Below are 13,221 nucleotides of genomic sequence, written 5' to 3' on the forward strand. Positions count from 1 at the left end.
CATTAATTGTAGAGATTCTCATGCTCAAACTATTCCACTCGATCATTTTTGTTTAAATTGTATCTAAAGCCTGATAATTGAGAATCTAAAATCAAACTTTGCATAGATGGGGCGGTGCTCCTGAAATTTTTACAGATATGGGACTTGTGGCAGTTGATAGAGCTTATCGATGACTATTTCAGGTATAACTTTAATCAAAATCGTTGGAGCCGTTTTCGAGAAAATCGCGAAAAACCCTGTTTTTGACAACATTTTCACCATTTCAGCCGCCATCTTGGATCGCATTTGATCGAAATTGTTTGTGTCTGATCCTTATATTGTAAGGACCTTACGTTCCAAATTTCAAGTCATTCCGTTTATTGGGAAATGAGATATCGTGTACACAGACGCACATACACACACACACATATACATACATAAAGACCAATACCCAAAAACCACTTTTTTGGACTCAGGGGACCTTGAAACGTATAGAAATTTAGAAATTGGGGTACCTTAATTTTTTTGGAAAGCAATATTTTCCTTACCTATGGTAATACGGCAAGGAAAGTAATAAAGAAATTTGCAGGTGGAATACAACAACTACAAGCAACTGAATTGTTTTAAGAGCCAAATTTAGAGTAATGTTGTTGTTGCTGAACTAAAATTAGAATTAATGAAAAAGTGTCCAAAACTGTACTGCTATTCAATCATGTTATAATTACAATAGCTGTTTTCTGCATTCCATTTCTTTAAACCGTTCCATTTGAAAATGGCTCTCATGAGTACTGTACTGGATGATATTTCTATTTTATTTCAACTACTGATAAATTTTAATTAACAAACCAGCAAAAAATACTGTTTTCTTTCTTCATTTCAAGTAAAACTAGGCAAAAAATTTTCGCCTCAATCACTCTTACCTCCAGTTTTATTGAGCTCAGTGTGTACTTACGTGCCAGCTCTTTATTCCGTCTAAACGCGCCTTAATATTACTTTTTGATTGCAGAACTAAGTAAGAAACTAGCTCGGAAATGGGAAGGAGCTGATTTGCAAATGAAACAGGAGATGATTGAACGATATAAAAGAGAAATGGATGAGTACGCCAAGGCCAAAATGAAATACGCCGTATCTCTCACTGACGAACAGAAAGATGCTGTTAAACGACTCAAAACTGAGGTGTTCGAGGAGAAGAAAAAACGTCGCTTGAAAAAGGTAATCACCAAATCTTTTATTGAAAAATTTATTCGAACAGGTGCAGTGTATTTTATTTGATTTTTTCTGAGGGTGGTGGCCACATGAACTCCAGTATTGTGAATGGGTAATGAGGCGGATGATGAGTGAACGTACAGCTTTAGGTGCGATCCGAACCATCATTAATGATGTGCTGCTATTCCCGTTGTGACAATTTGAGCATATTTTACAATTTTACCTCCGTAAACAAAGCCGTAGTACATCATTGCCGTCTCTCTCTCTCTCTGTATAGGGACGACAATGAGTGCATTCGTATGACGTCAGCACAGGTAGGGCTCCTACACCAATAAAAATTCGTTGATTTCAGCTGATCTATATCAGCTAGTGTTTTTATTGGTGTAGGAGCTTTACCTGTGCTGACGTCACACGAATGCACTACGGCATTGTTTACTGAGGTAGTTGCTACCACTTGAATTTCAACTTATCTCAGCGATAACATGAACTTGACCACTGAGCCATCTCCTTAATAAGAGTTGAAAGTGCTAGATCATTTATAAAAGTTACTTATCTCTTGTGGATCGTGTACCTCCAATTTGTCTTTGTGAAAAGTCGATGAAGCCCGAACATCATTTGTCTCAGGAGTTTAAGGCCATTGATTATTTATTTATCGTCACATTACATCAATTTTTGAGTAACACTCATTTGACTGGTCACTCAAATCGCAAAGCGACTCTATACTCGGTCATTGGGCGACGCAGCATGTGTTTTCAAATGGTGATGCTCAGACTAGTCGATTCCAGTCCGTCTACTCCACGACTGTTTAAAAGTTTGTTTGAAAAGTAGAAAGATTTCCCCAATAATTATAAAATTTTCAACTTTGAGGTTAGATAATAACAAAATAAAATAAGGCGAAAGCTAGATAGATAAAGGTCTTGCTGCTTCCGTTTGCTATTCTCCACAAATTCCGTTGAAAATATCTTAATGAACAAATTAAATTTGCAATTTATTTGATTCTGGGTTGTGAAAATATCTTGAATCCTTTTTAAAGATCCTACTAATATTATTTATTAAGAGTGAGATTCGTGTTACCAGTTTCCATTTTATTATAGGTTAATTTAATGCACAAATCATTTTAAATATTTTTATAATTCTAATCTGCAATAAACAATTGGAATGTTTCAGAAATCAAAAGATTTGGGGAAGCCCAAACGTCCCGTGTCTTCTTATTTGATGTATGCAGCGGCTAGAAAGGATCAGCGAGGAGACCTTTCACTTTATGTGAGTTGAAGAATATAATTTTGAACTTTGTGAATTATCATTTCACAATAATTATTTTTAGGCTACTGCGTACTGTATTACTGTAAGTACGATTTGAGTACGAAAAGACAGTACGATTTTTGTTGTTAGAGCGATTGACTATGATAAAATATTGCATTGCTACTACAGCTTACTGCGTACTTTATTACTTACAGTAATACAGACATGTATTACTTACAGTACGATTTTTTTTGTTAGAGCGATTGACTATTATAAAATATTGCATTATGTGATTGTTTCACGTATTCACTGTATGATGTGGAATAAGAGTGGATGAAAAAGTAAGGAACAAAATGTATTAACGCTTCCAAATATGGATGTACATTGAACTATTAAAATAGCAATAACAGAGCTTTAAGCTTTTACTAAATCTTTTGTAATGGTGAGTTCTCTTTTTAAACAAACCCTTTATATTGAATTATTAGGCTAGGCGCACACCAGTTGGTCAAGACAAGACAAGACATGACCACTTGACCAGAAGCATTACCAGGATTTGTTTGAAAAGAGAACTAATCACAAAAAAATCTGGTGTGGTACACTCACACAACTTTCCTTGCTCATTGATCTATAAGCCTCATTCTTAAACGAGGATAATTTAGGGGAATAACATTTTGCCGATTGGCGGCTAAATAATTAAAACTACGATTATAATATTGTTATTGTGTTCAGAGTACATTTTCCTTTGTTTGAATAATTATAAAATTTGAGGATTTTTTAAAAGTTGTCAAAACAGCTGTTCTACAGATAAAATATCGACATGTGTTCTTTTGAATAAACTGCTCTACCTACCTACCTCACACACGAGAAGGAGGTTACAAAGTAAATTTTTCAAGGATGGGGTGGACCCCCTGTTAGTTTCTCAGGGAGGAGACTCATGCCAGATAATAGAGCTGATATAACTATACAGGGTACGAATTTGAAAAAAATCGGTCGTCATTTTTGAGAAAATCGTGATAGAAATTTAACAAAATTCATTCTTCTCAGGAATATTACGGAGCTCCTGCAATTTTTCCAGAAATGTGACTCATGTCAGTTGATAGGGCTTATAAATAGCTATCTTGGGTATAAATTTGAAGAAAATCGTTAGAGCCGTTTACGAAAAAACCGTGAAAAACATGGTTTTTTTAGCCATTATCCGTCATTTTGAATTAAATTTTATTGAATTTCTTATTGTCGGATCCTCATGGTATAAGGACCTTAAGTTAAAAATTTCAAGTCAATCGGTTAATTAGGAATGGAGTTATCGTGTTCACAGACACACACACACACACACACACACACACACACACACACACACACACACAGACCAACACACAAAAATCATGTTTTTGGACTCAGGGGACCTTGAAACGTAAAAATGTCGTAAAAGCTGAAAGCTCTGTTATTGTTGTTAGGGTGGGCACAAACCAGTTAGTGAAGACAAGACTAGTCACCATTAGTCACAATACTTCACATTGTTGCTTATGACGCAACTCATACTGATTAGTCATTGCAATTAGACATGTCTTCATAAGCATCTATATGAAGAACTGTGAATGAACGTGTCTGATCATGTCTTGTCTTGTCTTGTCTAACTGGTATGCGCCTAGCCTAAGGCTGGTCACACACCGATTATTCAAGACAAGACTAGTCACGTTTAGTCACAATACTTCACATTGTTGCTTATGACGCAACTCACACTGATTAGTCATTGCAATTAGACATGTCTTCATAAGCAACTATGTGAAGTATTGTGACTAAACGTGACTAGTCTTATCTTGACTAATCGGTGTGTGACCAGCCTAACCTAACAATAACAGAGCTTTCAGCTTTTACTGCATTTTTTGTGATTAGTTCTCTTTTCAAACAAACCCTGGTAATGCTTTGGGTTATCGATTATTTTCCACCTTTGTAGGTTACACAAACGTCAGCGAAAGGTTATTCTCTATAGATATTGTTTCTCTTATCAATATAATGCCATTTGTTCATAGAAACATAATGTCTGGGAATGCTTTGTTTCCGAGTTTTGAATAACGGATATTGTTAATTGTTATTCAAATTAAGAGTTCTATAATTTCTTGATGGTTTAAGTTAGGCTAATGATTGTATGAAGAATGTGTGATTCTATCTTAATTTACGAATATTCGAAGATCTTTCAGGAGCTTGTTCGTTTGGTTTACCAGCCAATTTTACAAAAACCATGTAAAAATCATCATACCCAAATAACGTAGTCTAACCACCTAGACATTTAAAAATTATAAATAAATTCGAAGACGACTTTTCAAGCTACAGCCACCTATACAGGGTGGGTGAAAAGTCCGAGAACGGCTTAAACATACACAAAGGTAATTTGATGGTGGTGTGATTGGGGATCCTATTCAAATTGAAAAAAACTACTTTACTATGACTATCAAATCTGGCCCGCCATCTTGGAACCGCCATATTGAATGCAACTTTATTTTTTTAAATAGGAAGGTGGTCATGCGATACATGATTTGGATACAGAATTTCAAGAAAAACTGAATGGCGAAAACCGCACATCGATATCTCAAACCGTTCAGAAGATATTCATATTATTAATCAATACCACTCATGTATTTATTTCTGATTTACATGGTATTGATTAATAATGTGAATATCTTCTAAACGATTTGAGTTATCGATGTGCGGTTTTCACCATTCATTTTTTCTTAAAATTCCGTATCGAAATCATGTATCGCATGACATCCTTCCTATTTGAAAAAATGAAGTTGCATTCAATATTGCGGATCCAAGATGGTGGGCCAGATTTCTAAAGTCATAGTAAAGTAGTATTTTCAATCTGAGTAGGATTCCCAATCACACCCACCTTGGAATCACATTTTTTATGAGATACTAAGCCGTTCTCGGACTTAATAATATGAATATCTTCTGAACGGTTTGAGATATCGATGTGCGGTTTTCGCCATTCAGTTTTTCTTGAAATTCTGTATCCAAATCATGTATCGCATGACCACCTTCCTATTTAAAAAAATAAAGTTGCATTCAATATGGCGGTTCCAAGATGGCGGGCCAGATTTGATAGTCATAGTAAAGTAGTATTTTCAATTTGAGTAGGATCCCCAATCACACTTACCGTCAAATTACCTTTGTGTATGAGATATTAAGCCGTTCTCGGACTTTTCACCCCCTCTGTATAATATCTGTAAAAAAGCATTTTTAGAACCTTCAGTTCTGTTGTTTAGTTTCTTAGTAGCCTACTACTTATACAAATATATAACTTCAACTTTTTTAAACTCTTTGTCATCGGTTTTTCTGAAAGCGATTCTTTTTAAGAACCTGACTATACAACTTGTTTATCGAATATTAAAAAACATCTTCATCACAACATTCATATACGACTTCAAAACAACTTTCATAGAGCATTGCCCACTAAATTAATTTGAATTCATCTTATTACTTGAAAATAATAATAGGCTCATTTCTTTTTAGGTCAAGTAAACCTTTTTTGGTATGTGGAATCAACTTTTGTGGATTAATATGTCGGTTAATTAATTTTCGTACTGGACTTCTTATTTCAGTTTGTTAATTCAAAATCAAAAGTACTGCTTATAATGACGTACCTAATTTCCAAAAAATACTGTTTTGTGCAGGAATGGCAGGTGCAGTTGAGTAGAGAATGGGACCAATTGAGCAAGGAGCAGAAGAAACCGTACGAAGACCAGACAAAAAGAGATTTCGAAAACTATAAGAGAGAATTGGCGATCTGGGAGGCCAACATGATCAAAGAGGGACATTTGGATATTGTGCGCACCGAAGCTCTGGAGCCGAAAGCAAAAAAGCAAATAAAAAAATAGGTGAGTAGAAAAAGAGTTGAATTAGCTGATGAAGAGATTTAATTAGCCCCAATTGTTGTTAAGCTTGTCTCCTGCTGGAACTAACGGTCTTGAATTGTTGTTTTAAATGTTCCCCCAGTTACGGTTTTGAATGATTAGTTCTTGGAGATATTACCTCGAAGAATTCTATTATAATGTAATTATCAAGGAAAGAAAATAATAAGCCTTTGAATGATTAGTTCTTGGAGATATTACCTCGAAGAATTCTATTATAAAGTAATTATCAAGGAAAGAAAATAATAAGCCTTTGAATGATTAGTTCTTGGAGATATTATTTCGAAGAATTCTATTATAAAGTAATTATCAAGGAAAGAAAATAATAAGCCTTTGAATGATTAGTTCTTGGAGATATTACCTCGAAGAATTCTATTATAAAGTAATTATTATCAAGGAAAGAAAATAATAAGCCTACTCAACTACGTGGCTAAGTGTCATAACAGCTAAGTGTTTGTTCTTTACAACTAAGACATATCAAATTGTTTTCATATACTACCTTATAATTAGAGGCAGCCAACACGCTTGCCTTAAGGCCGGGGCCCGCGCCGACGTACGGCCGAGCTAAGCCCGTGACACGGTGATGATGGTAGGAGAACACACATATCCGTGCGACAGCCGAGCGGCAGCAGTGTCTCAGTTCTGTGTGGTCTGATTTCTGATGTGTTAAACTATTGTTAATAATATAACACTATTAAAGCTTGTTACATCCGATTTAAATTTATATTTTTCAATTTCAAACTAATTACCTGTAGACACAGAAGATGAGAATCATAGTGCTGGTATATATTTCGGTGAATAACAATACCACAATCAGTCATGTATCGGAAATATATATCAGCAACAAAATTGTTATCTTCTGCCTTATGTATCTAAACGTAATTCGTTTTAAATTTGAAATTTAAGACACAGTCACGGGTTCCTTCTTTTATACTTTTTGTTGTTTATTTTATTATTTTATGTCTACAAAATTATACCTTTGGCTTAACTTATTTGGTTCTACTTTTACTTTTGGTTTAATTTATTTTTCCATTCAACCATATTTCTCATCACTTTGATCGTACAAAACTGGAAAATTCCGTATCTCTTCAATAAGTTTTTCACTCTCTATGTTAAACAAGCCCGCACCGTCGCCGTAAACTGAACTAGTCTGTGACGGTGCTGACGCGGTGCGGTAGTATGTGTCCCTACACGTTTGAAAGCATTTGTTTTCTCACTCGCCGTAGAACGTCCGACACTCGGCCGTACCGCGGCACGGGCCGGTTCGGTTATGTGTGTCCCGGCAATTAATCGGCAAATAATAGTACAGGGTGACCATGAGAAGCATTTACATTTTAGAAATAGAAAAACAATATTAATTTTCCTAGTTACTATTTATCAAACTTGAGTGAAATAGTTGTGAGTATATGCCATTTACTTTTCGTAGAGAATTTTTATTCAGGAAGGTGACGTCCTTCTTCCCTGAGGCAATTCCCTATTCTGTCCAGGAAGCGCTTCCACACTCGTTCCAGTGTATCCTCAGTGATCAACGCCACATCAATACGTATCGTCGCTTTCAATTCATCTAAAGTATGGGGTTTATGTCGATAAACTTGCTCTTTCAAATGTCCCCACTAAAAAATCATTTTAGATGACTTGAAAGCGGCGATATTCATTGAGGTGGCGTAGATCACTGAAGATACATGGGAACGAGTGTGGAAGAGCTTACTGAAGAGAATAGAAAATTTACTCAGGGAAGAAGAACGTCACCTTCCTGACATAATTTTCTCTAAGAAAAGTAAATGGCATATACTCACAACTATTTTATGCATTTTGAATAAATTGTATCTTGAAAAATTATTATTGTTTTTTCATTTCTAAAATGTAAATGTTTCTCGTGGTAACTGTATAAACTCACCAGTTTCGATCGCCTGTATATTAAGTTTGAATTTTCTGAAAAAATCCGTTCTTTATACCGAAGATTGAAATTAATGTTCCTGCCAAATTTATGTGTCTTTTGGCGAGATGTGGTGGTGAATCTTATATACTGTGTTTAGATTGTGTTGAATTGAAGATTAACTGTAATATGTAACCTGTTTCGCAGCATTTTGTTTGATCAATGAATGCACTTTAATACTTATCATGTATTAACAAAGATATCTATTGCAAAATTATGTTCTGATCTAAAAACGTATAATTCTGCATTTAACTTGCATTGAACTAGGATTCTTAAATATTTTCTGAATTTATAAAATTCAGCATTTAACTTGCATTAAACTAGGATTCTTAAATATTTTTCTGAATTTATAAAATCTTGACTACTTAATGCTTCATATTGTTGAATTGTGTTCAGCATGCTTTTTAATTTCTTTGTAAATGTAAATTATCAAAACCAAGCTTGATATGGGTTGCCAAAATTGTTGTATCATTTCTTCAATGTGGAGAGAGAAAGAAAGATGTGCTGAAACAAAATATAATGTGAACATTGAGTTTTAGATCGTCATTTATCTCAGTTTTGTATGTCAGCAAACATGATCTTTCAATGTTCATCATTATCAATCATCATGTTTTCCCCTCACAAATATTTGACTCTAGTATGCATCAACCTTAGCAGTAATATATTATCTTGCCTTCTATATTTGTTTTGATTTTAGATTATTTCTAATTACAACTATATAGACACCACACAACTGATTTATCATCTAACAGTAGCAATTTAAATCATTAGAGCCTAATTATATATTATTTTCAAACAGCCCATTGACGTGTAGCTCCCCTATTACATAATGTGAACACAAATCACAGCTAGGCCGCGTATTATCCATCAATTGTAAGGGTTGTAGGTAAAGATATCTTCCAAATAAAAGTAATTACTTTCTTATAATAATTAAGTCATAGATTATTATAGTGATAATTGATATAATATTTTATAATAAATTATTGATAAATAAATACGAATTATAGTAATAGGGTGGTTCCTTCGTTTGACACTTGTCCATTTTCGGTTTGATTCAGGATGAGGGGTGCCCTGGTTTTCAGTTGCCAGATGTGGACCGGGGCACGAGTGATCCACAACAACAGACCACTGCTCCACGTTCATCCAACAACATTACAACAACAACAACGACTAACACACTGGTAGATCAACAGTCCACAGGAGAATCGATTACAGGTCATGATGCACTCGATTCTAATCACAAGATACTGGAAACCTACCACCAACAACCAACAAATGCCCCTACTATTAAAGTTCAAAAACAAACTAAAATGAAATGCTCGAATACCGATCTGAAAGAGCCAATCATCATTCGTGATGATAGAAAAATTCTGCAAGTATCGATTGATCAACAACTATCAAAAACTTCGATAATCGATACAGAAGAACCGATTACAGGTCAAGATGCACTCGATTCTAATCACAAGATACTGGAAACCTACCACCAACAACCAACAAATGCCTCTACTATTAAAGTTCAAAACCCAACAAAAATCAAACCCTTTAATACCCATCTGGAAGAGAAAATCATCAATCATGATGAGTTGAGCAATAATCGCAAAATACTGGAAATATCGATTGATCAACAAACATCGAAAACCCAGAAAATCGATACAGGAGAACCGAATACTGGCAAAGACGCACTGGAATTTCGATTTTCCAACGAGGAAAGACCAAACGAATCTGCAATTCAAGATTTATCAAAAATCGATATCCGACTTGAACCAGTCTCAGGTAAAGATGAACTGAAAACTTATGAGAAGAGACTGAAATTATTGATAGATCAACAATCATCCTCATACCCTCCGAATAAACGAGATTATTCACATTTTAATGCTTCCACCGTAACATCGGAGTCACCGCGCATCGATGTAGAAAACCTGGTAACTGCAAGAGAATCATTGAATTCTTGTATTAACAGGCAGGATAAAACATCAATAGACCAAAAGACGTTCAAGGCCCCGACTAACGATGTAGGAGAAAAAATTTCTTCTCAAGAGTCTGTCGATTCTAATGAGGAGATACTTATCAATCAACTAGTCACAAATGCCACGACTATTGATGTACAAGACCTATCGGAAACCAAAACCTCGAATATTGATGTAGAGGAGCCAATCATAAGTAACGATGAACTCAAATATGATAACAAAAATGAAACTATAGTATCAATCGATAAGAACCTATCGAAAACCCCGACTATCGATATACTAGAATCGGTCGCAGGTGAAGAAGAGCTTAGTAGTTATGAAAAAAGACTGAAATTGTTGAAAGCTCAACAAGCTACCTCATCTTATACGAATGAACGAGATTGTGTTGATGCTTTCACCGTAATGTCCAAGGTGTCGACCAATACCGAAAAACTAATCACTGGACGCAATGCATTGAATTCTTATAAGAAGAAACTTCCTACAACATCTAGAGATAAACAATCAATCAATTTTCCGGCTTCTAATGTAGAAAACTCGATCACCTTCCAAGATTCAACTGATTCTAATCCTAAGAGATCAAAAACATCTATGAATCAACAAATTCCCACTAGGAGTCTTGGTAGATTCAGTTATAACGAGAAAATGTTAGTAGATCAACAAGTATCGGAAACACTAACTGCCGATCGACACGAATCAATCGTTGGTAATAATGTACTGGATACTCATGAAAATAAATCTGAAATATCGATTCATCAACAAAAAATGAAATCCTCAGCTATTGATAAGGAAACCCCAATCACCGGTCAAGGTGTATTCAATTCTAACGAAAAAAGACTGAATACCCCTACAAATCAACAGATATTCAAGTCGCCGACTATTGGAGTTGAAAAAACAATTTCAGATGTTGATAGAAAGAAGTTTCCTATATCAATGGATCAAACATCTTCCAAGACCCCTGCACGTGAACGAAATTTTCCAAATTTTAACGTTACCACCGAGAACCTTTGTCATAGAGAATCCAAAGTGGAAAATCATGTAATGGCTCTAGTTGAGGAGCAAGAAAAGTTTGAGAGTGTCAACAGTAAAATAGACAGTGAAACTTTTTCTAAGAAGCTCACCAGACTTATAGATTCAAATCAGTTAACCATTTTCAGTTTGTATGCTGTAGTGATGTCTATTCCCATTATCGTAGTATTTGTTTCTTACCGATAGTCCTGATAGTGTTAATTTGTAAATAGAATGAATTTGAAAAAAAATTCTGCCATAAAAATAGAAATGCATTATAGTTTGGTTGACTCGAAACCCAAATTTAAAAATAATTAGTACCTTTAGTATTAAAATTCCTTTTTGAAGTGTTTTATTTTCTTCGATCGATCTAATTATTTTTTATAAATAATAAGTTTCCTGAATTGGAATTTTCTAGTTATTAAGAAAAATCGTGCTAGATATGATTTCCGATTGCCTTGGTAAATACCGTGTTGAGAGCTATATTTAAATTCGTGCTAATTTATTGTGTTTTGTTCACTGTTTTGTACAAATTCCATTTTACCATGATTGATGAATAAAAACAAGTTTTGTACATGCAATTTCAATCATTATTCAAAGATATTCTCATTTTTGAGAGTGCATCTATCTTTTATTCTTTCTTTCTCTCTCCTGCAAGATTTTGTATGAAATTTCAATTACTTCTTTAATTATAAAGCCTATCTCTACAGTGTATAAAATCTACAGATATTCCATTCATCAAATGCGCTTTCCATTGAACCTTGGGTATCTGAAAACATTTTTCTATTGCAGCAACCATTTTAATATCCGAAGAGAAGCTGAACAAGACGTATTTGGTTGAATCCCCTTGATGCTGGAATTCCTAGATTGGATTTCACTGTACTTTAGATTGAGACTAGTCGAGGGTGCTAACAATCAATCGTACTAAAATATTATTTTGTGATGAGAGGTTGTACTTCGGTCTTTTAGATCTGTAAGTTGATTTGAGTCATTTTTCAAGAATTGAAAGTCATTACCTTATTGTGTTTAATAAATTAGAATCATAAAAGAGAAACATTTAAATGCGTAATTATACCTATACTCGGAATAAAATAAGTTGAGATTTAGCCAAAATATCCACGTTGCCAAATTGCCTGAAATCGCGATTTTTCCATTCAATTTGGCAACCCCGTCGATGCTGGATTGTCTCATTTTGTAGAAGTCTCAACTTGTTTTAATTGGAGTTTAGTAAGATATGACTGGAATATCAATTGAAAAGATTTGTTTTTTTTAAGAATAACGTAGTATTAATTGAATGTCAATAATATTAATGTAGGTTTATTTATAAAACGTTACCTTGAGCATGACGTTTTAAAACGGGTTTCTGTTCTTAACTAGCTATATTAAACGTTTGCAGTAATTTTAAATTGAGAATTTATTATTTTTCAAGTCTATTAATATATTACCTAACCTAGAAATCAGGCTTTCAGGAGGCATCATTTGTGATTATGCTAAGAGCATTTCACGTGAAATAACTTTTCTCCTACACTATCTCTAAGATAAATCTGATGAAACATGTCTCTATTTCAAATTGGAATTATTACCATTGTTTTCAATGACTTGCAAACGCCCTACCGAGTCGAAAGGTAGCTGCTAAAGGAAGAAGCGTCTTCCTCAGAGGGGTCCTTAGAGCGTCTGCAAGCTGATGATTCTAATACAGGATCAAAAATTAATTTAATTTGTAATGCAACCAGGAAATCAATAGCATTATAATTTTCCTCATAGTACTCCCTTCACTTACGTTTTTTATAAGATTACTAGTGATTCTATGAAATAATATGAAGTTACCATATAGAAAAGAATAACGAATTATAATAGTTCAACATTGAAGTTGAAAAAATAGATTCAAACTATAATATTGGTTAACTTGCTTTGAACGAATGTCTTATTAGCTTTAAGGTGCGTACAGATATACGCGCCTCCAACCCGCTCCGCGCAC

General features: G+C 34.4%; 1 protein-coding gene across 2 annotated transcripts in view; it reads left to right on the forward strand.

Annotated features, from left to right (window-relative positions):
* Positions 1 to 12,649, forward strand: part of LOC111064086 (transcription factor A, mitochondrial) — a 15,703-nt gene extending 3,054 nt beyond the window's left edge. The window contains exons 3-6 of one of the 2 annotated variants that reach the window (XM_022351759.2): positions 986 to 1,191; positions 2,353 to 2,448; positions 6,099 to 6,302; positions 12,036 to 12,649. In XM_022351759.2, the coding sequence (XP_022207451.2) occupies positions 986 to 1,191; positions 2,353 to 2,448; positions 6,099 to 6,302 (506 nt within the window). In that variant the 3' untranslated portion in view covers positions 12,036 to 12,649. Of the gene's footprint in view, positions 1 to 985; positions 1,192 to 2,352; positions 2,449 to 6,098; positions 6,303 to 9,329 lie in introns of both variants that reach the window. The other variant, XM_022351760.2, reaches the window with a different exon arrangement.
* The last annotated feature ends 572 nt before the right edge of the window (positions 12,650 to 13,221 follow it).

Source organism: Nilaparvata lugens, chromosome 1 (assembly GCF_014356525.2).
Source record: "Nilaparvata lugens isolate BPH chromosome 1, ASM1435652v1, whole genome shotgun sequence".
Classification (NCBI taxonomy): Eukaryota; Metazoa; Arthropoda; class Insecta; order Hemiptera; family Delphacidae; genus Nilaparvata; species Nilaparvata lugens.